The 27,603-nt window shown below is 46.3% G+C and overlaps 1 protein-coding gene across 6 annotated transcripts in view; it reads left to right on the top strand.

Annotated features, from left to right (window-relative positions):
- Positions 1-27,603, top strand: part of PLEKHH2 (pleckstrin homology, MyTH4 and FERM domain containing H2) — a 217,748-nt gene that overhangs the window by 65,638 nt on the left and 124,507 nt on the right. For 4 of the 6 annotated variants that reach the window (XM_033939575.1, XM_033939574.1, XM_033939576.1 and 1 more), the window contains 3 exons: positions 619-702; positions 4,842-4,923; positions 16,160-17,145. In XM_033939575.1, coding sequence (XP_033795466.1) covers positions 619-702; positions 4,842-4,923; positions 16,160-17,145 — 1,152 coding nt within the window. The remainder of the gene's footprint in view (positions 1-618; positions 703-4,841; positions 4,924-16,159; positions 17,146-27,603) is intronic. The other 2 variants (XM_033939573.1, XM_033939577.1) reach the window with 2 other exon arrangements.

Genomic DNA, 27,603 nt, shown 5'->3' with positions numbered 1-27,603 from the left:
GAGATCTATGTGCATGCGCTGCTTTCAATGCATATTCATTGGGGAAATCCTGAAAACCCGACTGGATTGCGGCCCTCAAGGAGGGACTTTGGGGACCCCTGCCGTAGAGCTTGCGTTAATATTTTTCATTTAGCCCGGGGATAGCGCGTGCTAAAAACGCTAGCGCACCTTTAGTAAAAGGAGCCCTAACATTCTCAAAGTCTCATCTTCTATAGTGACAATATATCAAGGCAGTTAGAATGAAATTAGCCTTGTTGCAAATAGGCCTCAACAAAATTTGTGTCTTTGCTTCTTAAACTTAGTGCAACTCGTCCATAATCTTAGGTGTCCGGGTGAATGATCGCCTAGATGTACCCCAGCAATACCAAACATTTTTTATTTTGAAGCAACGTACCAACCACTTTTTCCTTAATTGCAGCTAATCTCATAGGGCAGTGGAGGATTAAGTGACTTGCCCACAACCTCAGGGTGCTGAGGCTCTAACTCTAACCTCTATGCCAGAGAGTTAAAAGCAGCCTTGAAAGAGTGGGCTTTTAGCCTACGTTTGAAAACTGCCAGTGACGGAGCTTGACCTACTGACTCAGGCAGTCTGTGTGCTCCTTTTTTTGTTTGTTTCAGAAGCAGATGAGAATTAAAGAAGCGAAAATTATAGAAGAGAAAGCAATCAAAATCAAAGAATGGGTGACACTGAAGTTACATGAGGTAGGTTATATTGTAAATCAAGATATAGCAAAACAAGAAAAAGGTTGTGGAGACAGAAGATTGAATGTGCCGATCTTTAGTTTAATAAGCATCCAAATAACTTAAAAACAATGCACAAAGGGTGTATACAGTCACAAATGACCCACAGGATAAACCCCAAATAAAGCTGAACCTTGGTTTGCGAGCATAATTCGTTCCAGAAGCATGCTTGTAAACCTATGTGCTCTTATATCAAAGCGAGTTTCCCCATAGAAAGTAAGGGAAACTCGCTTGATTCATTACACATCCCCAAAAGACCCTCCCCCCCGAGGCCACTGACGCGCTTCCACCCCACTCCCACGAACCAGCATTGCCCCCCCCCCCCTCTCGCCCAAACCCTTACCGCGATGGGGCACCAGCACTCGGCACCAACTCACAGGACGTGCCGGTGCCAAAAGAGCCTACCACCTGCCGCTGATCTCTGCTTGGTGTCTCCAAGAATCTCAGAGAGAGCGGGAGTCAGAAGGCCTTGAGCAGGCGCAGAGGCCCAAGGCCAAGCAGAGATCAGTGGCAGGTTCTTTTGGCACCGGTACGTACTGTGGGTTGGTGCTGCATGCCGGTGCCCCATCACGGTAAGGGTTTGGGCGGGGGGGGTGGGGTTGATGCCGGTTCGTGGGGGTGGGGGGGTGGTGATTCCGATTCGCAGAGATGGAGGCTCGCAAATAGTCAACACTCGGTTTGTGAGGCAAGATTTGCTAGTGTTTTGCTCGTCTTGCAAAACACTCGCAAACCACGTTACTCGCAAACCGAGGTTTGACTGTAATGTATACAATAAAAATGACCCAACACGGGCCAAGTTTCGGCAAAATTAAAAATGCCTTCCTCAGGGGGGGGTTCTTATAGGGTCCTAAAAGATGGAAAGAGAAAAGATTTAGAAAAAAGAAATATTAATTTATTTAAATAAACAAGAATAAGTGGTGGTGCACATGTAATAAAAATGTGAATGATGAATTACTGTGTGAGGTGAAATAAAATGATGAAAATACAAAGATGGTAAAGCAGGACAAATGATGGTTGATTTCCTGGATGTGCATGACTCATTCAGAAATCAAAGGGAAATACTAATGACCAACTCTTACAAAATTTTGTTAATGGACCCCCAAATCTCTTTGAATTTATTATAGTGTCCCAACTGTAACGAATTCATACTTTCAAACTTATAAATTTGGCATAAGGTTTCCCACCAAAAACTATCATTTGTGTTATCCCAAGTTTTCCAATTTTTCGTGATTAGCTGCATAGCAACTCCTGTCATGATGAGAAGTAATCTATTTTTATTTGCATTGATTGGACTCTTGGGCATTAATGATGTAGGGAGGTAGGGAGAACGAGAGGGCGCACTCTAAAATTGAAAGGGGATAGATTCCGTACGAACATAAGGAAGTTCTTCTTCACCCAGAGAGTGGTAGAAAACTGGAACGCTCTTCCGGAGTCTGTCATAGGGGAAAACACCCTCCAGGGATTCAAGACAAAGTTAGACAAGTTCCTGCTGAACCGGAACGTACGCCGGTAGGGCTAGTCTCAGTTAGGGCGCTAGTTTTTGACCAGAGGGCCGCCACGTGATCGGATTGCTGGGCACGAATGACCCAGCGGCCGCAATTCTTATGTTCTTAAGTTCAACACTACATCATACGACAGTGACAATGGAGCTTACAATTTCGTATTGATTTGACCCCATATGGATCTCCCAAATTTAAATATCAACGGACAATAGAACAGTAAATGATCCAGTGTCCCTATATCAAGATGACAGTGCCAGCATCTATTAGACTTGTTTGTATAGTTGGTCATTTTATCATTTATTTAACTTGGCATTACTTTATTCTCTTTCTACCATGGCTGGAAAGAGATGAAGAGAGCTGAGAAAGTGAGAATAAATTATCTTAGTGAGGAATGTAGATTCAGTCAGGAGCCTGTTCCTGGCATCTGAAAAAACAAACAAACACTTTAGATACTTGTAACTCCTTGACCTAGCCATAATTTGTGGTACTTTACGACGTGTTAAACCTTCTTTGGATCGTTATAAAAGCCGGCTTTTCTTAATAATGATGGGAATAGCAATGCAGATGATTACACGTAATTGGAAGAGTTATGATAGGCTTAATTATACTTTTTGGTGGGTGAACTTATGTTGCAGTTACAAATATGAAAGAATGAACGCTGAATTTTTGGGATATACACTTCCCCCTCTCCATTCGCAGTTTCCGCACTCGCGATTTCACATAATCGTGATTTTTTTGGGGGGGAGGGGGAACCCCCCCCCCATATTTTTGCTTTCCCCCCGGCATCCCGGCCTTTCCTGGTGGTCTAGCGGGCTTTCGGGGCAGGAGCGATCTTCCTACGCTCCTGCCCCGTATAGATCACCAATAGAAATGGCTGTAGGGAGTTCCCGTTGTAGTCTCGGGAGACTACGGGAACTTACGGCAGCCATTTCCTATTGGCGATCTGCATGGGGCAGGAGTGTAGGAAGATCGCTCCTGCCCCAAAAGCCTGCTAGACCACCAGGAAAGGCCGGGATGCCAGGGGGAAAGCAAAAATATGGGGGGGGGGGGTTTCCCCCTCCCCCCAAAAAAAATCACGATTATGTGAAATCACGAGTGCGGAAACCGCGAATGGAGAGGGGGAAGTGTATATCCCAAAAATTCAGCGTTCATTTTTTCATATTTGTAACTGCAACATAAGTTCACCCACCAAAAAGTATAATTAAGCTCCTGCCCCAAAAGCCCGCTAGACCACCAGGTAAGGCCGGGATGCCGGGAGAAGGCGGGAGGGAGGCGGGGTTGGGTCAGAGCCAGATATTTGTGGTTTTTCCCTATTCGCGTTCCGGCTCTGCCCCTATCCTCTGCGAATAATGAGGGAGATGTGTAGTAATGAATTTAGAAGGGTGTGGAGCCCGTTGACATCATTTGTTGAATCACATTAGTTGTCATGTACCTTTTCTTTTTAGTTAATTTCCTTACACATCCAGGGTAGGAGGGAGGGAGGTGGGAAGGCATCATTATTTCTTGTATTTAGTTTATTGAAATTCTATATGTGGTTATACTTTTATGGATGAATGGGAGGAAGGGGGGAAAAATGACTGTTTTCAGAATGTTTGTATATTTAAAGTGCTTTTCCTGATTCGTTTATGTTTAAAATTTTTGCAATGCACTGTTAATATTTGAAAATTAATAAAGATTTTTTTTAAAAAACCCTCCCTGACCTAGATATAGCTCTAGAGCAGGGGCGTCAAAGTCCCTCCTCGAGGGCCGCAATCCAGTCGGGTTTCAGGATTTCCCCAATGAATATGCATGAGATCTATTAGCATACAATGAAAGCAGTGCATGCAAATAGATCTCATGCATATTCATTGGGGAAATCCTGAAAACCCGACTGGATTGCGGCCCTCCAGGAGGGACTTTGACACCCCTGCTCTAGAGTTACCAGAGATGATGGTAAATAAAGACTCCAAACAACAAAGTACAGTGGGCCTCCAAGAGTGAATCTATAGCCAGACTTTAATGAGGGACTCAATACAGGTTGTGTTTCAGCAGACATTTTTGCTGAAGGTGACAGCAGTTGTGTCAGGGTTCATCAAGCTCAGTAACACAGGGTGGTGTCCTCTTTGCTTTCTACGCCAGCGGTCAATACCACCACACAAAAGAATTGAGAGCAATGTAGTATATCCTGTCAAATTGTTGAAAAAGAAAAACCAACCCGCCACTACCAAGGCATGAAAGCCTCAAATGGAGAGTCTCTTTTCACAGCAGTGAACGAAAGACTAAAACGGCCCATCTAGTCTGCCCAATGAGGTGGTTATGATTATAACTGCTGCTCTGAGCAGGTTACTCCCTTAATCTCCTTTACCCTCTCTTCTCTCCCTTTCCCTTCCTCTCCCTCTTACCTATCCACCTCCTCTCTCTCCCTCCTCTTTCTCTCCTCTCTTACCTCTCTTTACAGTCACCTTGAGCCTGTATAGGTATGAGCGACGCACAAATAGTAGAGTAGAATATTTCAAGTGCAAAAGATCATTAATTGCTCTTCTTTTTTCCTTCTGAATTGTAATATATATGAAATACATTTAATGTAAGGTAATATACACCTACTATTTTTACATTTAGCTTGAAATGGAGAATGAAAACCTTCGCTTGATGAACAGAGAGCAAACGGAAGAGATAAAGGCGCTGCAGTCTAAATTGCAAGGTAGTACTTCAGCTCTTATTAAAAAGCGTTGCAAGCAAGTGGGACAGAGGACACTGCAGAGGCAGCCTTCACAAGCGGAGGTAGGGCGTTCCAAATCGAGCAACTGCAGCACCACTGTCTGAATTCCAGAGGAAGCGGCAATCTGCATCTTCCAACTAAGGAGGATTTGCAACAGTGCTGGATGGGAAAGGGCAGTTTCCAACGGATCAGGTTACCCAAAGAGGCAAAAAGAAACCAGCTTAAGAAAAACCCTGTTCCAAACATGCCTTATTCACTATAGTTGTGTAAGGGGACCTCCTTATTCAGTGAAAGCTGGGTTTGCAAGAGTGAGTGATCAGTTGGGTTTATAGTCATTCGCGCGCGAGATTTCAGCGCGCCGACATTGCAGCTCTGACAATTCGGCGCAAGACCCCAGTGCGCCGCCTAAAAAGTGACTTTTAAAGAGCTCCGACACGGGGTGTGAGTGGGGAACCCCTCCCCCCCAGTTTACTTCATACTCTTCACGCTGCCGTTGTGGGGGTTGGAACCCTCCATTATAGAGTAAACTTAACTTTTTCCTGGTTTTTTTAGGAAAAAGTTAAGTTTTCTCTATAATGTGGGGGGTTGCACCCCCCCAACGGCAGCGCGAAGAATATGAAGTAAACTGGGGGGGGGGGTTTCCCCACTCACACCCCGCATCGGAGCTCTTTAAAAAGTCACTTTTTAGGCAGCGCGCTGGTGCCTTGCGCCGAATTGTCGGCACTGCAATGTCAGCGTGCTGAAGTCTCGCGCGCTTTTGTCCCGTCACCATCAGTTCTTAACGCCATTAGCTCACACTGCCCAATTGCAAATAATACCAAAGTTCAGTACAGTGGCACCTTGCTTTGCGAGCACAATTCGTTCCAGAAGCATGCTCGTAATCCAAAGCACTCGTATATCAAAGCGAATTTCCCCACAGGAAATAATGGAAACTCGGATAATTCGTTCCACATCCCAAAAACATTAATAGAAAATACAGTACTGTAGGTACTTGTATTGCAAGATCTCACTCGTTTCGAACAGTCGCTACAATGGCGGGTGAACTGGGCGTGATGCTTTTATTACGTTCAGCCACGCTCAGCGTGAGATGTGTGTATGTTGTGTGCACTTGAACTGTGGGTGCATGTATTAAGTTCAGCCGCAATCCGTGATGCGACGCACATCTATTGTGCGATTGGACGCGACGCATGTGTAGGTGCTCGTACTGCAAGGCAACGCTCGTTTATCGAGTTAAAATGTCTTGCTCGTCTTGCAAAACAAACGTAAACCACGTTAACTCGCTATCCAAGGATTGACTGTATTTGCATCTGGGAGATATTCAGAAACGTTGCTAGGAATTCCGTGAAACTGAACTTTGATTTGCAAGAATTTGATGCTCGGTATCTTTTATGGTACGCACTGCATTGTCTATTGGCAAAAGAACTCGGTTCATAGACAACGGCGCGAAAGACAAAGGCGCGCGCCGACAACTAAGCGCAAGACGTAGGCGCGCACCAAAGAAAATTACAGTTTTTAGGGGCTCCGACGGGGGGTTTTGTTGGGGAACCCCCCCACTTTACTTAATAGACATTGCGCCAGCGTTATGGGAGTTTGGGGGGTTGTAACCCTCCACATTTTACTGTAAACTTAACTTTTTCCCTAAAAACAGGGAAAAAGTTAAGTTTTCAGTAAAATGTGGGGGGTTACAACCCCCCACAACGCGGCGCGGTGTCTATTTAGTAAAGTGGAGGGGTTCCCCCCCCCACACCCCCCGTCGGAGCCCTAAAAACAGTAATTTTGAGCGGCGCGTGCCTCCGCGCTGCGCTCAATTGTCTGGGCGCGCCTTTGTCCTGGCGCGCTTTTGACCTGACACCAAAGAACTCTTGCCAGTAGATAACTGTACTTCTGTTGTGTGGGAGAAAAGACAGTTTTCAACTAGATTTCTGCTTTCATTTTTCATGAGTACTTTTGAAACACTTTTATCCTAAGTTGTTTATTCCTGCGTCTGCTCCCTAAGCAGGTCTTTGTCTCGGAGGCACAAAGTTTCTCTGAGCAATCATTCAGTGTACAGTGTTCCCCCGGTCATTCGCAGTTCGCGGTCCCGGTCATTTGCGGATTTTCTGACTGCGAATGACCAGGCAGGAGAGGGCAGCCGAAGCAACAGGAGAGAGCAGCCGGAGCGCCGGCGAGTGAAGGAAATCACTCGCGGTATGCTCCGACCGCCTCTTCCTGCTCTAAAGTCGGGCCTCACCAATGGTGGTGGGTCAGCATCTAAAGCTTCACAGGCCTTGCTGTACAGCTCTTGAAAGCCTTTATTATTTCTTGATCAAGGGGCTTGACGAGGGATGTCGTGTTAGGAGGTATGTAGAGAACGTCAACATCAGGGGGTGCATTTTCATGATCTTGCCGACAGTGTACGGATGCATTATCCAAAATCAGCAATACCTTAAATCAGTGTTTTTCAACCTTTTTTGGGCAAAGGCACACTTGTTTCATGAAAAAAATCACGAGGCACACCACCATTAGAAAATGTTAAAAAATTTAACTCTGTGCCTATATTGACTATATATAAAGTAATTCTCTTGAATAGGAATCAAATAAACACAAAGAAAGTATTTTATAATTACTTTATTATGAAATATTAAGTAAACAGAATAGTGAAAAATTATAAAATACTTTATTCAGTGCGAAACCTGGGCCTGTTTGGCTGAACACAAAGCTGATATTCTGGCTGGAATCGAAGAAAGACACACACGTAGCTCTTTGTCAACAGCTCTCAGTCTCTCTCTGTATTTGGTTTTTATAGCATACAAAAATAGACAAATATACCCTCCATCCTTTTTATTAAACCACAATAACAGTTTTTAGCGCAGGAAGCTGCGCTGAATGCCCAGCGCTGCTCTTGACGCTCATAGGCTCCCTGCGCTAAAAACCACTATTGCGGTTTAGTAAAAGGTGACCATATTGTAAAATATAGACAGCAGATATAAATTCAGAACTGTGCATAGTAAGTGAAGGGAAGTTTTCATCTCTGGGAATTTACCCAGTTAACTATTAAGTTATTTGGGCAAATTCCTTTGAAAACTGTGGTAATACTGCCTCCACTTTGCTAAATTTAAAATAAAATCATTTTTCCTACCTTGTCTGGTGATTTCTGGTTGCACTTTCTTCTTCTGACTGTGCATCCAATCTTTCTTCCCTTCTATCAGCCTGTATGCTTTCTCTCCTCCACACCTCATTCCCTTCCCCAACTTTTTCTTCCTCTCTCCCTGACCTTTCTTTCTTTTTTTCTGTTTCTCTTCTTTCCTTCTGTTTCCCTGCCTGCCCCCTTTCTTTCTTTCTCCCTGCCGTTCCCCAAGCCATTGCCACTGCCATCGGGGAACAGGACCCACCAATGGATAACAGGCCCCAAAGCCGACGCCGACGCATGCTCTCCCTGACGTCAATTCTGCAATCGGAGAGGAAGTTCCGCCCAGCCAGGCAGCGATTGGCTGGCCCGAACTTCCTCTCCGACTGCAGAATTGACGTCGGGGAGAAGAAGACTTATCGGCTCGATAGATTAGATCGCCAAGACAAAGTGAGTCCTGGGTGATCGACTCACTTTGCCTTGGCGAGCTACTGGCGCCCCTGCCTCGGGCCCCCTGTCAGCTCCGGGCCCCTGAATGCAGGACTGGTAGTACTGCCCTGATGGCGGCCCTGCGGCACACCAGGCATCATCTCGCGGCACACTAGTGTGCCGCGGAACAGCGGTTGAAAAACACTGCCTTAAATGACAGGTTTCTATGATAGAGATAACATTCAACTTCTGGAATGAAACGGTTGTTAAAGCAATCCCAGAAAAACACGGGCATCATCCAAGCTTTGCGGTGCCACCTCTAGTGATTGGCATGCAGTTCAGCTTCTTTCCTTTAAGTATGCTAGGATTTTGGGCTCTGTAGACCATAAGGGGCTTGCTTTTGAAATCACCCTTGGTATTGGCATACAGTAGCAGGGTGGTGCGATCTTTAAATGACTTGAATCCTGAGGCTTATGCTGCTGTTTTCATTATATATGTCCTCTGGCACATACCCCTTTTGTTTTAAATTCCTCAGCAACTTCGTTGTCATCTGAACCTGTCTTCCCCAGAATGGTTTACATTTTTAAGCACATATCTCTTTAAAATGCGCTAGTCAACCTGAATTCGCAAAAAAGGGCTTCACATATTCCTGCCCCTAGTTCAGGGGTGTCAAACTCAATCACATAAGGGGCTGAAATCTAAAACATAGGCTAAGTTCCCTCCCTCCATGTACTTCTGCACCAGGCCCCCCCAAAAAGGCCTGCATGTTTTCCCCCAACCACCTCCCCGGGTACACCCAGGCAGCCTCTGGCGCGTTCACGCGCCTGCCAGTCTCTAGTTTATTGATCCCCTTCCCCCACCCCAGCTAAGTTCCTATATTTACCAGAAGGTGCAGAAGCTACCATCGCCACCTCCTCCCACCTGACATATCACATCCAGTCAATCCAGGACGCTGTAGGGAGGAAATTGGAGTGGGGGGAGGGGTTGGGATACATTCAAACGCATACTGTTGCTGCCTAATAATAAACCGGTTTTACTAGATTGCTTCTTTTATCACACGGAGCGAAGGAAAACGCGGGTAAACAAAACATCTCACACATACACGCTGTTAAAACTATCAACCGCCACAACAAAAACAGGCACGCCCGCTCCCAGCAACGGTGATGGACAAGCATGAGGGCCAATGAGGAAAAGAGTGCCGACCCCGGCTATTCACGCGTCCTTCTGGAGCAGGAGTGTCGAGGATTTCCGGTTGGCTGTAGCGAACCTAGCAGGCTGCCTCGGCCTCCTCAGCACGTTCCCTCTGCTGTAGTCCCGCCCCCCTCCTCAGACATACAGGATCACGGCAGAGGGAACATGCTGCTGAGGCTAAAGCAGCCTGCTAGGATCGCTACAGTCGACCGGCGATCCTCGGCAGGCTGCTTAGAAGAAGAGACCGGGAAGCTGGGATGGAGGGAAGAGAAGTAACGGTGGGCTAAATTTAATTACCATGCTTGCCCTTGGGACACAGTTTGACACCCCTGCTCTAATTGATGTGTTTGTAAATGTCTCTGACTTTCATCCTGACAACAATGCTGTCCACTGTGCTTTTTTTTTTTCTCTCATTCACCATTTGCATTCTTCACAAATTTAGCCACTTCTCCATCTTTTCCATTGACTGATCATGAATCACAGATGTTGTTTTTGGAACTTTCCAGTGAAGCTTCAAGAACAGGCTGACGAATATCTTCCTCTTTTTGCCAGATGGATCGGACTGTGTATTCATTCACCTTGAACTCATGGCTGACAGCAGAAACATACTTGCCAGAATGAAGCCTGTCTAAAACATGTATTTTTGTCACTCAGACACATGGCTGCTTCTTTCTCTTTGGAGCTGAATCTTCAGATGTTTTAACTCACTCTCTTGACGCTTGGTGGCCATCACCTGGACCCCACCCCAGCTCTGCTTAGTTCTGCCTTCGCCTCCAGCTTCGCCCCATTCCACCAAAGCCCTACCCCCAGCCACGCCTCGTGTCTCCTTCCCTGAGGTTTGGAGGGCCTATGTGCATGCGCAGAAAATGACCTGATGATGTCACGGCACATGCACGTGTTCATATGATGTCTGTGCATGCGCAGAGAGCCTCCAGACGCGGCCCAAGCTCTGGGACTTCCACAACCCAGACAAACTGCCGGGTTTTTGAAATTCCTCCAGGCACCTGGACGGCCCTCTTAAAAGAAGATGTCTGGGTTTTCCCGGAAGTCTGGGATGCTTGGTGGGTTGCTGGGAAGATGTCCAGGTTTTCCTGGATGTCTCTTGATGCTTGACTGTTTCTGCAAGCAAAGCCAAAACCACAAAGTGAAAGTGAAAGGAAACAAAGCTTTTTTTTCTAAGGTCCACAAAAAACGAACACATGGCACGAATAGAGGTCACAATGCATGCAGCTGCAGATAAGCAAAATCATGAATAGGGAATGCACAAATAATGAGAACAAACTGTATTTTTGGTAAATGCTTAGCTATATCTTTGGCGTAATGTGAGTAAAAATTGTTTTGTGTACATGTGTGCCATTTTGCTAATTATTATTATATATTTCCAGTCCACACCGACATATTTCTTCATTGGGTACTACCAGTGTGATAAGACATTTTAGGTTTGTTATTGCTGTAGGATCACTCCCCTTGACACAGGCCCAAAAAATAGAATGTGTTGTGGAAAATCCCAGGCCTCATGACCACACACAATATTCTGCAGTGTTAACAAGCTGTAACAAGAAGATGTTATCTTTAGAGCTAGAGCACAATCTTAACTCCCCTCAAAGTGAAAGGTCACTTGGACATACAAAGTCAGAGGCGTGAAGAAAGTACAAGAGGTTTATTACAGCATGCCGGACTCTAGTGCAGTGAACAGCCTGCTTACAAGAGTATTAGAAACAGGAAATGCACAGACTTTTATGCCCTTTTCACTAAACATATGAAAACTAATATATGCAAAAACTACAATTTTCATTTGTTACTTCTATAACTTTCTACAATTATTATTGGTCCTAAGTCAGCACTTATGATAGGTTCAGGGATACAACTTATAGTCCTATAAGAAACTAGCTCATTTCTCTGCTTATCTAAATCTTACAGTTCTAAATGTTACATGTACAGGAGCTTACAATGTGGTAAGGCAGGGACATACATTTCAGGCAGATGAGGTCAATAGATTGTACACTGTTTTCAGCTGTAGGCCAGAACAATATTTTAAACAACAGTTAACCATTTCATAACCCTACAAAAGTGACTAGGTCACTCATGCAAAACATCACGTGGTCAACATTTAGCCCCATGTAATGCTGCTACTCTGGCAAAAAAACAAACAAACCCAGCTTTTGCAGCCTTGCATTAATAAGTGGCTGCCCCAGCAACTCCAAGCCTGAAATCTGTGTAGGGTACTAATGCTTCTGAGCAGTTACCAAAACTGAAGCATGAGATTTGGGTCTCGAGTGGAAGGGAGGGGAAAAGAGAAGCAATAAGCTGGATAAGTTGAGGGAAAGGGACATAGAGAAGATATGCTGCAGATAAGGGAGGGATGAGGACACTGAGAGGACACTTGCAGAACATGAGGGAGGATTCTTGACATAGATGAGAAATGTCAAAAGGATAAAAGCGCTATATAGAGGTGCGAGAAAACCAGAGCACAGAATAATAATAATAACTTTATTTTTCTATACCGCCAACACCCAAAAAGTTCTAGGCAGTTCACAGAATAAAAAGGACTGGACATTCCAGTGATGATACAAAGCACACAGAAAGGCAGTACAATATTTCAATAAAGAAAAATACAGTATGAAACTATGAGATAGTCATCAATCAAGTAACAAATTTTTTGAAAAAATAGGTCTTAACCAGTTTTCTAAATGTGCAATAAGATGCAGATTGTTGAATCAGACCGTCTAACCATACTTGAGCTTTACCTGCTTGATAAGCCAAAGATCAATCAAAATACTTTTTATAACAGCAATTTTTGGGATTAGGAAAAGAGAATAAACCAGTGCGCCGAGTAGACCTAGTCGAACAATACAAGTCAAAGTGAGAGAAGAGATATAACGGAGCTAATCCAAATAACATCTTGTAGCAAATACTAGCAAATTTGAAAAGTACTCTTGCTTCCATTAGCAACCAGTGCAGTTGACGGTAATAAGGTTTGACATGTTCCTGTTCTATTAATCCTAAAATTAAATGGACCGCTGTATTTTGGAATAGCCTTAATCTTCCTAAAACGGTTTTATAAGCTCCCAGATAGATTATATTGCATTAGTCAAGAATAGATAAGATTAATGCTTGAACTAATAATCTGAAAAAGGTAGGGTCAAAGGTAGAAAAAAGTATTTTATTTCTGACTTTAGTTGTAATAGGAATTTAGTCTGAATTAGGTAATAGGTCAGCTTTGGGAAATGTGCATCTCTGGTATCTTGCATTTCAGTTTCTATTTCTATTACAGTGAAGAATTTCTATATAGTGTCAAGCTTATTTGGGTCTTGATATAGCGCTTTTATAAGCAAAGCGGTTTCCAATTTATACAAAGTATAGGACTGAAAAGTGATTGTTTTTTGCAGAGATTGTATACTGGAACTCTGAAATAATTCCTCCTCTCCCAGTCCTCGCTACATTGGAAGAGATGGTATTATGGGGGAGGGAGGGGGGTCTATCTTAATTTTCCACCCCGGGCCCCATTCATTCCTAGCCACACCACTGCTTGGAATACAAGCTCCCTCGGGACTAGCGACAGGAAAAGTAAATACCCTTTATAGAATTGCACTTTGTGCCAGTGTTTTCCAGTGCTCATTTTTGAGAGCTATTTATAGAATCCAGCCCTATTTGCTATTCCAGAGCATGGGCATATCTCCAACTTAAGCATGCAACTTATAGAATATTATAAACAACACACATTTCATGGCACTGTTAGAAACATGTTGCCAGATAAAGGCCAAATGGCCCATCCAATCTGCCCATCCACAGTAACCATTATCTCTTTCTCTCTCTAAGAGATCCCACATGCCTATCCCAAGGGCTCTTGAATTCAGGTAATATATATGGACTCACCTTTAGGCATACCAGTGCTGTTTTAGAATAGGTGCTCCCCGTGAAGCATTTGTGCACCTAAAATGAGGTGCCCACTAAGTTTGTAACGAGGGCAGTGGAGGGTTAAAGGGCTTGTCCAAGATCACAAGGAGCCAACAGTTGGCGTGAATCAGCTTCCCTGGTTGTCAGCTTGTCACTCTGAAAATGCTGTATGTCTCTGATATTATCTTTCTCCGAGGACAGACACACAGTATATTCTCACATATGGGCGGCAGCGTCCATGGAGCCCGGTACGGTCATGTACCAAAGTGTATTGTCACTTTAAAACTTTAGCACTGTCCTTACAGCATGGGCACGTGTACCTTTCCACCCAACATTGACTCGCAGGACCTTCAATTCTTCATTCTCTGCAGAGCAAAAAATTTGTGTTTTTTGAACACTGCTGTGTGGTAAATTTTTCTCTTCAAGTGCCTTCCCATACCATTTTGTTCTCATAGTTTCTCATTTTAATATATTTCATTTAATTTTCTCTTCATTTTAGTGATTTTTCCTTTGTCGGGTCTGTCGAGGGCATGAACGTTGACTCCTTTTCTGAAACGGTTCTACTCGACCTCCCCTACAATTGAGCCCTTTGATTTAGTGTCAGCGGTCTTCCCATCAATGTCTCTTACACCTATTGGATTCAAGAAATACTCTTGATTTAACAGGACCATTTTAGGTTCAGACCCTCAAAATTGGTGAGTGCAGTGTCTAGGTCCTGAGCATCGGGACATTTCTTGTAATTTCTGTGCTCGCATGCAAAATTGGGCTTTAAAGGTTTGCCAAATTCAGTTTAAGAAGCTGTTTGGGTCCATGTCCACAGACCCATTACCTGCCCAGGTGCCTCCTCCATTGATGTTGACGCCAGCATCCACTCAGCCTCTGACACTTTCCAGAGGAAGCTCTTCTGCTGCAGGTTGGAAAAAGTCTTAAGAAGCATCAACACTCTCACCTTCCATTCGAAGTTCCACATCCTCACCATCTTCAACACCTCAGAAGCGTTGATGGTCAGAACACTCTCTATCACTCCATATGCTTTCTCCTACTAGGCATCCTCCTTCTAAGTCCCCAATGCCTCCATGTCAACCTGAGCTGACTGTAACTTTAACTACATTGGTACCGGCACCTTCCCTTCAGGACCAGATTAAGGTCTTACTACAGCAGTAATTGGCATCCCTACTTCAGTCTAGGACACTACTTCCCTTGATGCAGCACGCCTCAGCCTCAGTCCAGCCTGACATGCTACAGCCAAATGCTTCTTTGCAGCCAGCACATCCTTGACATCGATCTACCTCACAACGTTGTCAGTCAATACCTCAATGTCAATCCACATCCAAGTATCGAGGTTCCACATCTCAACATTGAGATTCTGCCCAACATCATTCACTTCAGGCCTTCTCATCCAGGCATTCTTCCAAGCCTCCTCTCGACACTCGATGACTCCATCAATGGACTCTCAGTGCACCTCTCCATCACCGTCTCAATGATCTTCATGACACTCTCCAACCCACACTCCAAATCAGTCTACTCTCAACTCAGCTCCTAAAGGAAAAACCTGCCAACAGAATTCAAGAGGATATCCTGGAGAGTGATCTTGAGGCCCAGCGGAAGACCCCGACCCCAGAAGCAACAGATCACCACCCCCCCAAAAAGCACAGAGTGGTTGTCAATGGGGACTCCCTGCTGCGAGGCACCGAGGGACCGGTATGTATACCAGATCTACAATCAAGAGAGGTTTGCTGTCTGCTGGGAGCCAGGATCCGAGATGTGACCACCAGTTTAGAAAGACTAATCAAGCCCCAAGATCACTACCCGATGCTCCTCATCCTACTACTGTTTATCTCCTTTGACCTTAACAGATTGGGAGTTCCAGTTATCAAGAGGACTGGCTAGCAAACTCTGTATCCTTTGCATATTCTCAGGTTGGGCTGACACTAGAGGACCATGTCACTGTTCATAGAGTAAGAGTCCTGGCAACTTCTATTGCACATTTACGCTCCACTCCCATTCAAGACATCTGCAAAGCTGCCACTTGGTCCTCAGTCCACACATTTACTTCTCATTACTGCTTAGATTAGACAAAACAGTCAATTTGGTCAGGCAGTTCTCAAAAATGTATTTTCTCTTTAAAAACCATCTTCCCTCCATCCTCAGGGATTTCACCAGCCTCATGACAGTTATATTTAACCCTCTTCCTAGAGGCATAAGTCTAGCCGCTTGGAAGTCCCGTATTTGAGAATATACTGCCTGCTTGCCCTCGGAGAAAGCATAGTTCCTCACCTGTAGCAGGTGTTCTCCGAGGACAGCAGGCAGATATTCTCACAACTTGCCTAACTCCCCTAGCTGGCTTCTTAGCTTTTGGATGGAATTGAATATCCTGTGAGCTGACATTGGGCAGGAAGACACACGTGCAGTATGGACAGTGGTAAAGTTTTAAAGTGACAGTGTACTCTGGTACATGTCCATACTAGGCTCCTTAGACGACATCACCCATATGTGAGAATATATGCCTTCTGTCCTTGGAGAATACATTCTACAGGTGAGTAACTATGCTTTATAACAGTGCAGCTTATCAAGATATTTTATTTCAATTTGTAGAACTGGAAATTGGAGAAAAATCGCCATATGGTCAAACACAAGAGAGCAACCAAGTTCAGAGGCCACAGCACCAAAGCTCAGGTGTTTCAGAAGCAACTCAAAACGGAAGGAAAGGTTTTGCATTGAAAGATGTGGAGATTAGCATGTCAAAGTGCTCACATGCCATTGCCAGTGACTGGAGCTCTGATGAGGAAGAGGGAAGGATTAAGTCCGGGTGTACATCTGTGTTGTCAAGTCACACATCAGAAGAAGGCCACAAATACAGCCGAATGGGGAGCGAAACGTTTCTGACAGCCTCTGATGACAGCAGCTCTCTCTGTGAAGAAGAAAACCTGGTGCTTCAGAGGACAGAGCATAAGGAATTACCTTTCTGGCACCAAGGGGCCCAGTGGAAGGCACAAATGAAACCATCTGCAAAGGGCAATTCAGAATCCTTCACGGAAAAGAGAGAACACGATAGCTCCTCAGAGGAACTTAATAAGAAATTTCAGTCTCAGAGATTAGACTATTCCTCCTCATCTAACGAAAATAATACCCGAACCCCTATTCCAGTCCCATCTCTTGTTCCAAAATATCCTACCAAGACATCAGTTACGGGAGCTCATTGTGTAGCCCCACCCCTGCCAGATTCATCATCGAAGCTGTCCGTTCCAAAATTACGAACCCCCGATGCTTTCAGTTTAAATGTCGCTTTAGCCAGAAAACACTTAAGTCAACCACAGCTGAGCTCAGACAAGATGTTTGGTAGAAACAGGAAAGCTATAAGCATGATAAGGCCATTTAGACCTCAAGAGACCGATATTGATCTGATTGATGGGAAAACATCTGATGTGTTAGAGAAGATGGAGGTTGTATGTGATGAGGGGGTGTTTTCCCATGATTCTTCTGAAGCGCAGAGTGCCGAAGAGCAGGACTCATGTGATGTAACGGGAACGACAGCCAACAACAAACCTCCAACGCCTCCACTTCATCGATTTCCCTCCTGGGTATGTGCCATAGTTTTCTTTATCCAGATGTTCTATATTTCCAGTTGTTTTAATGATACACTTTATAGTCTGATCCTTTGTGCATTACTGCTCTCATTTTTTTTCTCATTTGGGTCTCTGCCACCATGGTTTTGGAACCGCTGAACAAAGATCTCCCAGTAGCCTTAGTCTATGATTAATGTTAGTTGTTATATAGTTGCCCTGAGATGACTGTCTCCCAGTATGTGAGAGATGCTGTGAATGCAGAACTGTTTCTGGAGCCAGATGTTCTCAACTCACATCTGCTGGACAGAATCAGTGACTAGAATTCAGAAGGAAGAACAGAAGCGAAAAGGCTGTTATTTCTCAGTTGCTGTGAGGAGATTGTGGTCAGAAATAGTGGCAGAGCAGAAATAGGTTGAACCCTGTCAGTAATGGAGCAATTTTCAGATCCATCTACCTAAATAAAATTCACCTGTCTTAACAATTACATTATCCCAGGACAAGCAGGCAGCATATTCTTAACGTATGGGTGACGTCACCGACGGAGCCCTCGGTACGGACCTTTTTAACTAGAAGTTTCTAGTTGGCCGCACCGCGCGTGCGCGAGTGCCTTCCCGCCCGACGGAGGAGTGCGTGGCCCCCAGTTTCTTCGTTTCCGCGGAGCGAAGAAGACGCGTGTATTTTTTCAATGGCCGTTGAAATCACTTTTTCGCCTTCCCGCTCGCGTTTTTTTCCTAATTTTTTCTCTCTTTACCTTCGGGTTTACTTTTTCTTTGATTTGCAAAAAAAAAAAAAAAAAAAAAACTTTCATTTTTCCTTTTTCTTTCGTTTTTGCCCCGGCGGGGCCTGTTGCCATTATACAGGCCTCGGACTTCGATTTTGCGGAGGCTATCTTCCCCTTCATGCCCCCGCAGGTCGGTTTTAAGAAGTGCCAGCGGTGTGCACGCCCGATCTCCGTTTCTGACCCACACAATTGGTGTTTGCAGTGTCTGGGTCCGGAGCATCGGGCAGACTCCTGCACCCGCTGTGCCACTCTGCAAAAACGAACGCTTAAAAACCGAAGAATCCAACAAACTCTTCTTTTCGGCACCGAGTCGGCGATGGACTCCTCGACATCGACAGCGGTACCACAGAAATCGGCACCGTCTACTTCGACACCGCCCGACCCCACATCGGCGTCTCTGGCGCCAGGTAAGCCGGCTAAGAAGCCTTCCTCTTCCCTCGAGCGCCCTCCAGCTACGGTGGCGACACCGTCCCTACCGGCATCGCACCGGTCCCGCAAACGCTCCGCCCCGATATCGGTGAGTGCCTCGTCATCGGCCTCCTCATCGCCGGGGCGTGGAGCGGCATCCAAGGAACCGAAGAAAAAGAAAGCGGTTCCGATGCCACCCCTAGATGACCGTATCTCGGTCATTCTCAAAGCTCAGCTTCAGGAACAGTTGAAGAAACAACTTGAACAGCTGTTACCCTCTATCCTGGCACCGCTCCTTCCGGTACCAGACCGGCCCGAGCCCCGCACCGAGCCCCCGGTGTCCACTCCTTCGGTACCGGTAAACACCTCTATGCCGATCCTTTCGGCTCAACAACTTCACGCCGATCCGGTGGTTCATTCTCAGACCAATGTGGATCCTTCTCGGCACCAGGTGGTACGGCATTCTTCTCGGGACCGAGAACGACGCCGATCGTCCTCCCCTGGTACCGTTTCAGTGCGCTCTGGTAAGTCTTTGTCCAAGACTCGCCACACCGCGCCCTCCACCCCGGTGTCTCGACATGCACCAGAGGTCAGAGACCCTGATTTGTGGGAGGAGACTCCCCTCGGTACCGAGGAGGATCCCTCCTCATCTGATGAGGAACCATCGGCACCCGATGCCACCTCTAAACCGGAGCAGTCCTCATTCACTAAATTTCTGAGAGAAATGTCTGCTGCCCTATCCCTTCCACTAGAATCTGACTCGAAAAAGTCTCAAGCCTTTCTAGAGGCTTTAGATTTTGAGCAACCTCCTAAGGAGTTCCTCAAGCTTCCCGTACATGACATCCTACGGGAAACGTTCTACAAGAACTTGGAAACTCCCCTCACGGTACCGGGAGCCCCCCGTAAGCTGGACAACCTTTACCGGGTCATCCCTATACCTGGATTTGACAAATCTCAATTGCCCCATGAGTCCCTTTTAGTGGAATCCACTTTGAAAAAGACCCAGGGCTCCAGTGTCTATGCCTCTACCCCTCCTGGCAGAGAAGGTAAGACCATGGACAAATTTGGCAAGAGGCTTTACCAAAATGCCATGCTGGCCAACAGGGCAAACAACTACTCCTTCCATTTTTCTTTCTACCTAAAACACTTGGTCCAACAACTGTCTACCCTTCAGAAGTACCTTCCTGAGCGCAAGGTCCCGCTATTCCAACAACACATCTCTGGTCTTCTCCAGATGCGAAAATACATGGTCCGCTCAATATATGACTCCTTCGAGCTCACCTCTCGGGCCTCTGCCATGGCTGTAGCCATGCGTCGACTAGCCTGGCTCAGAGTCTCCGACCTGGACGTCAACCACCAGGATCGTTTGGCCAACGCCCCCTGTCTCGGGGATGAACTCTTTGGAGAGTCCCTGGATTCCACCACCCAGAAACTCTCGGCCCATGAGACCAGGTGGGACACCTTGATCAAGCCAAAAAAGAAGGCTCCGCCTGCTCGACCCTATCGGCCTCAATCTTCTTACCAGCGGAGGTTCTCAGCCAGGCCACTCAATCCGCCCCCCCAACAATCTCGGCGACCTCGTCAACAGCAGCACCATGCCCAGGCTCGATCTCAGGCCACTCAACCCTCTAAGCCGCCTCAGCCTGCTAAACAGTCTCAGCCCTTTTGACTCTTCTCTCCAGGGCATAGCCAGTCATCCTCCCTCACTGCCTCTTCCACAGCCTATCGGGGGTCGTCTCACCATTTTCTCCAGCCGTTGGGAAGTCATCACGTCGGACCAGTGGGTCCTCAACATCATCCGCCACGGCTACTCTCTCAACTTCCAGACTCTTCCACCAGACAACCTTCCCGTAGAGTCTGCTTCACACTCATCTCAAACCCCCCTCCTCCTGAGGGAAGTTCAATCCCTCCTCCTTCTCAACGCCATCGAAGAAGTACCTCCAGATCAAAGGGGTCAGGGATTCTACTCCCGCTACTTCCTGGTTCCCAAAAAGACGGGAGACCTCCGTCCCATTCTCGATCTAAGGGATCTCAACAAGTGTCTGGTCAAGGAGAAGTTCAGAATGCTCTCCCTTGCCACGCTTTACCCTCTTCTTTCTCAACACGACTGGCTATGTTCCCTGGACCTCAAAGAGGCCTACACTCACATCTCCATCAATCAGAGTTCTCGCCGCTACCTGCGGTTCCAGGTACTGCACCACCACTATCAGTACAAGGTGCTACCGTTCGGCCTCGCTTCCTCCCCCAGGGTCTTCACCAAGTGCCTTATAGTGGTAGCGGCCTTCCTCAGGTCTCACAACCTCCAGGTGTTCCCCTACTTGGACGATTGGTTGGTGAAAGCACCTTCATCTCAACTCGTGCTACAAGCTACTCATCACACCATCTCTCTCCTCCACCTCCTGGGGTTCGAGATCAACTACCCCAAGTCGCATCTGCTTCCCACCCAGCGACTTCAATTCATTGGAGCAGTTCTGGACACCACGCTGATGAGGGCCTTTCTCCCCTCCGATCGCCAGCGGACCCTGCTCCATCTCTGCCGTCAGGTGCTCATGCATCCCTCCATTCCTGCCCGACAGATGATGGTCCTCCTGGGTCACATGGCCTCGACGGTGCATGTCCTTCCTCTGGCACGTCTCCACCTTCGTACGCCTCAGTGGACTCTCGCCACCCAATGGTCACAGACTTCGGATCTTCTTTCTCATCCCGTCTCTGTGACATCATCTCTTCAGCAATCTCTCCAATGGTGGTTGAACTCCTCAAATCTTTCCAGGGGTCTACTCTTTCATCTGCCCCCCCACTCTATGATCATCACCACAGATGCGTCCCCCTACGCGTGGGGAGCTCACCTGGGAGATCTACGCACCCAGGGACTTTGGACCCCACAGGAGCGTCGTCATCACATCAATTTCCTGGAACTCAGAGCCATGTTCTACGCCCTCAAGGCTTTCCAACATCTTCTCTGCCCTCAAGTCCTCCTCCTGTGCACAGACAATCAAGTCGCCATGTACTACATAAACAAGCAAGGCGGCACCGGATCTCGCCCCCTTTGTTTGGAGGCTCTGCGCATCTGGACCTGGGCCACGGACCGCAATCTCTTTCTCAGGGCGGTCTATATCCAGGGCGAACAGAACTCTCTGGCCGACAATCTCAGCCGCATCCTTCAACCTCACGAGTGGACGTTGGACCCTCCGACTCTGCTATCCATCTTTGCTCGATGGGGCACTCCGCAGGTGGACCTCTTTGCAGCACCTCACAATCATCAGCTGCCCCAATTCTGTTCCAGACTCTTCTCTCCTCACCGTCTGGCTCCGGATGCATTCCTGCTCGATTGGAGGGATCGGTTCCTGTATGCCTTCCCTCCACTTCCTCTGATGTTGCGGACCTTGTCCAAACTCCGCAAGGATCACGCCACCATGATTCTTATCGCCCCTCGGTGGCCTCGCCAACACTGGTTCTCACTCCTGCTCCAACTCAGCTCCAGGGAACCCATTCTACTTCCTGTGTTTCCTACTCTACTTACGCAGCAGCATCAGTCTCTACTGCATCCCAATCTGTCTTCGCTCCACCTGACAGCTTGGTTTCTCTCGGGCTGACCTCTCCAGAGAATCTATCTCAACCGGTCCGCCTCATTTTGGACGCCTCCAGGAAACCGGCCACTCTCCAATGTTACCATCAGAAGTGGACCAGATTCTCCTCGTGGTGTCTCCGGCATCGTCAGGAACCCACCTCCTTAGCGGTGGAAACTGTCTTGGAATATTTGCTCTCACTGTCCAATGCTGGCCTCAAAACTACCTCCATCAGAGTCCACCTCAGTGCCATCACTGCGTTTCATGAGCCTATTCTCGGAAAACCCCTCACGGCTCATCCTCTGGTTTCCAGATTTATGAGAGGGCTCTTCAATCTCAAACCGCCTCTCAAACCTCCTCCTGTCGTCTGGGACCTGAATGTGGTTCTCTCAGCCCTCATGAAACCTCCGTTTGAGCCTCTTGCCACAACTTCGCTCAGGCTTCTTACCTGGAAGGTGCTTTTCCTAATTGCCATCACCTCTGCCAGGAGGGTTAGCGAACTGCATGCACTGGTTGCCGACCCACCTTTCACTGTTTTTCACCATGACAAGGTTGTTCTGCGTACCCACCCTAAATTCCTTCCCAAGGTGGTCTCGGCTTTTCACCTTAACCAGTCCATTGTGCTGCCCGTCTTCTTCCCTAAGCCTCACTCGCATCCTGGGGAACAGGCGTTGCACACGCTGGATTGTAAGCGTGCCCTTGCTTACTATCTTGATCGTACCAGAGCTCACCGGACATCCCCTCAGCTCTTTTTGTCTTTCGATCCCAACCGTTTGGGTCGTCCTGTCTCCAAACGGACACTTTCCAATTGGCTTGCTGCCTGTATTGCTTTCTGCTACGCTCGGGCCGGTCTCTCACTGGATGGAACTGTCACGGCCCACAGGGTCCGAGCTATGGCTGCTTCTGTAGCTTTCCTCCGCTCCACGCCCATCGAGGAAATCTGCAAGGCGGCCACTTGGTCCTCAGTTCACACATTCACTACTCACTACTGTCTGGACGCATTCTCCAGATGGGATGGACACTTCGGCCAATCTGTGTTACAAAATTTATTTTCCTAATGGCCAACCATCCCACCTCCCTCTTTGTTAGCTTGGAGGTCACCCATACGTTAAGAATATGCTGCCTGCTTGTCCTGGGATAAAGCACAGTTACTTACCGTAACAGGTGTTATCCAGGGACAGCAGGCAGATATTCTTACGTCCCACCCACCTCCCCGGGTTGGCTTCTTAGCTGGCTTATACTAACTGGGGGCCACGCACTCCTCCGTCGGGCGGGAAGGCACTCGCGCACGCGCGGTGCGGCCAACTAGAAACTTCTAGTTAAAAAGGTCCGTACCGAGGGCTCCGTCGGTGACGTCACCCATACGTTAAGAATATCTGCCTGCTGTCCCTGGATAACACCTGTTACGGTAAGTAACTGTGCTTTACATTCCAGGATTTAAGGGCAAGTTGGATGCATATCTTCTTGAAAAACACATTGAGTAACTAAGGTATTCGCCAGGGTAGACCTGGCTGGGCCTCCGCGTGTGCGGATCGCCGGACTAGATGGACCCATGGTCTGATCCGGTGCTGGCATTTCTTATGTTTATGTTCTTATATTCTGCCAGTACCTTAATAGTTCAGGGCGGATTACAAAATAAGAGGCTGGACCAGCATTTCCAGAGATTTATAACAAGAATTATAGTGACCATAATCATGATGATAAAAGGTCAGTTGCTAACGATCAGTTTTTATCTACCAAGCCATAAATATGGACAAGAAGTGATTTCAGTCTTTTCCTAAAATGCAAATAATTACCACAGAATTCCAAATCATTGCTGCCTGATAAAACACGGAAAAAGAATGCTACTTCATGGATTTAGCTTTTTTTACAGAAGGGAAATGTAATTTATAAATATTACAAGTATTTTATGTCTTATTTGAGCCCTCCAAGCAATGAAATTAGAGCAGACTTAAACCGGAGCAGCCCCTGTCAATATCCTGAAAACTGTTAAACGCAGTTTGAATTGTACTCAAGCTAGCATTGGGAGCCAGTGTACAGTAGTGAACTGAGTTGTATTTATGTAGTCCAAAAATTAAGCAAACCATTGTATTTTGAAATGTCTGTATTCAAGTTTCAAGTTTTATTTAAAATTTGATTAATTGCTTAATCTTACTTCTAAGCGATGTTCTAAGGGAGGTACAATATATGCAACATGGACTTAAGAACATAAGCATAAGCAGTGCCTCTGCTGGGTCAGACCAGAAGTCCATCATGCCCAGCAGTCTGCTCACGTGGTGGCCCATACAGGTCCAGGACCTGTATAGTAATCCTCTATCTATACTCTTCAATCACCTTTTCCTTCAGGAAATCATCTAATCCCTTCTTGAACCCCAATACCGTACTCTGTCCTATCATACCCTCTGGAAGCGCATTCCAGGTGTCCACCACTCTTTGGGTGAAGAAGAACTTCCTAGCATTGGTTCTAAATCTGTCCCCTCTTAATTTTTCCGAATGCCCTCTTGTTCTTGTAGTTTTCGAAAGTTTGAAGAATCTGTCCCTCTCCACTTTCTCTATGCCCTTCATGATCTTGTAAGTCTCTATCATGTCCCCTCTAAGCCTCCGCTTTTCCAGGGAAAAGAGCCCCAGTTTCTCTAATCTTTCAGCATATGAAGGGTTTTCCATACCTTTTATCAATCGCGTTGCTCTTTTCTGAACCCTCTCGAGTATCACCATAGCCTTCTTAAGGTATGACGACCAATATTGGATGCAGTACTCCAGATGCGGGCGCACCATCGTCCGATACAACGGCAGGATAACTTCTATCGTTCTGGTTGTAATGACTTTCTTGATAATACCTAGCATTCTATTCGCCTTCTTAGAGGCCGCTGCGCACTGTGCCAACAGCTTCATTGTCTTGTCCACTATTACCCCCAAGTCCTTTTCTAGGGTACTTTCACCCATTACCAGCCCTCCCATCGTATAACTGTACTTCAGATTTCTGTTTCCTACATGCAAACCTTTACATTTCTCTAGATTAAACTTCATCTGCCATCTTGTCGCCCACTCTTCTAGTTTGTTCAGGTCCCTTTGTAAATCCTCACAGTTCCCTTTAGTCCCAACTCCACTAAATAGTTTGGTGTCGTCTGTGAATTTTATTACTTCGCACTTCGTTCCTGTTTCTAGATCATTTATAAATACATTGGACAGCAGCAGTCCGAGTACCGACCCCTGCGGAACACCACTCATGACCCTCCTCCAGTCAGAGTAGTGGCCCTTCACTCCTACCCGTTGCTTCCTATCCACCAACCAATTTTTGATCCATCTATGTACGTCTCCTTCCACCCCATTATTCTTCAGTTTCCGTAGTAGGCGTTCATGGGGTACCTTGTCAAAGGCTTTTTGGAAATCCATGGTGAGACCGCACCTGGAGTACTGTGTGCAATTCTGGAGGCCGCATTACCGCAAGGATGTGCTGAGACTGGAATCGGTCCAGAGAATGGCCACCAGAATGGTCTCGGGACTCAAGGAGCTCCCGTACGAGGAGCGATTAGGGAAATTGCAGCTCTACTCACTCGAGGAACATCGAGAGAGGGGAGATATGATCGAGACATTCAAGTATCTCACGGGCCGCATCGAGGTGGAAGAAGACATCTTCTTCTTCAAGGGTCCCGCGGCAACAAGGGGGCATTCGTGGAAAATCAGGGGCGGGAAACTGCACAGTGACACTAGAAAGTTCTTCTTCACTGAAAGGGTGGTTGATCACTGGAATAGTCTTCCACTTCAGGTTATTGAGGCCAGAAGTGTGCCAGATTTTAAGGCCAGATGGGATAGACATGTGGGATCTATCCGCAAAGATAGATAGGGAGGGTCATTGGGGTGGGCAGACTTGATGGGCCGTGGCCCTTATCTGCCGTCTATTTCTATGTTTCTATGTTTCTATCTAAGTATACGATGTCATACAAGTGCCAATGGGGAAGAGAGGTGTGAAATACAATCGGCCTCTTTTACAAAGCCGCACTAGCGGTTGCTCTGCGCTAACGGCCTCGAAGCCCATAGAGAATTAAAGGGTTTTGGGCTGTTTCTGTGCGGCTTTGTAAAAGAGGAAAGAAACGAATATGGGAAAAACATAAGGCAGGGATTTGAGAAAGAGAGAAAAAAAGAAGAAGAAAAGGGTTATAATATAGAGATAAGATTGGAAAGAAGCTTATCGATTGAGGAGGGTTTTATAACAGCTGACCATTACAAATATTAAAATAATCAAGCCTTGATAAAAATCACAAATTGAACAAATAACCTAAAAACTGCAGGTATGAAATATTTTCTAACAACCCTAAGCTTTTTAAGTAAGTAGAAAGAACTCCTCATGACGCTTCGCACGTGATTTTATATAAATAACAAACTGTCGGCCTCTTTTACAAAGCCGTGCTAGCGGTCCCGAAGCCCATAGAGATTTAAAGGGCTTCAGGGCTGTTGCCACGCGGCTTTGTAAAAGAGGTCGTGTCTCTCTACTCCCAGAATTTTTGCATTTAACACCACAGAAAAAAAAAAAAAATAAAAGATCACTATGGTAAACTTATCACTGTATCCAAGGTAAGTTGCAGAGCCTAGCCACAGAAACTTAGGGGCTGATCTGGAAGCGGTGCTTGCTGCAGCAGGCGCCTAAAATCACCGACGGGCGCTTCTTCCAGAATCACGGCTACCACAGACCCTAGGTGGCAGAAATGTAAGCCAGGTTTTAAAGGCCTACATTTCCGGCGCTCAGGTATCACGCATAGTGACGCCTAATTCTGGCGCCGCCTCTAACCACACCTGCTTCCATGTTAGGCATTGCCATGCGCCAGGGACCTAGGTGCCGGCCGCGGAAGACGCCTTGTGCCGCCTATTTTTATGTTAATTGTTTTTGAATCATCTTTTAATAGCATATTCAATTATCACACCACTTAAAACCCAATTAAATTAGGTGCTGGTAGACGTGCTTCAGACGCATACCACCACCTAACTTTAGGTGGCCCTTACGGAATTTCCTCCGTAGTCTTGTTTTTATTCAGCTAACCTAATTTTTAATCAGCCCAGTACACCTCTGAATGTCTGTTAAAGTATCCATCAAAACAAAATGGAACTGTAAATATCAAGCGTAATAAACCATTAACTCATCTGACATACTATTTCATAAAAGGCAGACGCCAGTACATGAAAGTTTCTGCAGGATGATACGGGTCAAGCAAGCCCTTGCGATGTAGTTTTATTGCTGCATGTTCTTTGATGTCTGTTCTGATTCTCTGAAGAAGATACCGCGAAACGAGCTCGTCAGAATCGGAAACAATCAGAATTGGCTTCTAGAATGATCTATCTGACGCCACTGAGATAAGGTTTTTTTTTTAAATATCTTGCAGTATTTATACGTTATGTGCATGATTTTGCACACTATTGAGCGTGATTTTACACACAAATTCAAGGTGGCAGGAGCACGGCCAGGGATTGAAAATTTTTGTCCGCATTGGCTGCATGGCCGTCAGGCTGGCATGTGATAACGGATATTTAATCTGAGGCCTTTGCTCCATGCCGCAGATTACCTAACCTTTTATGAAATAGTATGTCGGATGAGTGAATGGTTTGTTAAGCTTTATGTTTACAGTTCCATTTTTGTTTTGATTTCTGCAATTGTTGGCTGTGAAACTTTTGAAGTTTTTGGTTTTGTTAAAGTATCCAGCCATTTTCTAGATCCTGGTACAAAAA

The sequence above is a fragment of the Geotrypetes seraphini genome, chromosome 3 (assembly GCF_902459505.1).
Source record: "Geotrypetes seraphini chromosome 3, aGeoSer1.1, whole genome shotgun sequence".
Lineage (NCBI taxonomy): Eukaryota > Metazoa > Chordata > Amphibia > Gymnophiona > Dermophiidae > Geotrypetes > Geotrypetes seraphini.
This window is presented reverse-complemented; position numbering and strand designations above follow the sequence as displayed.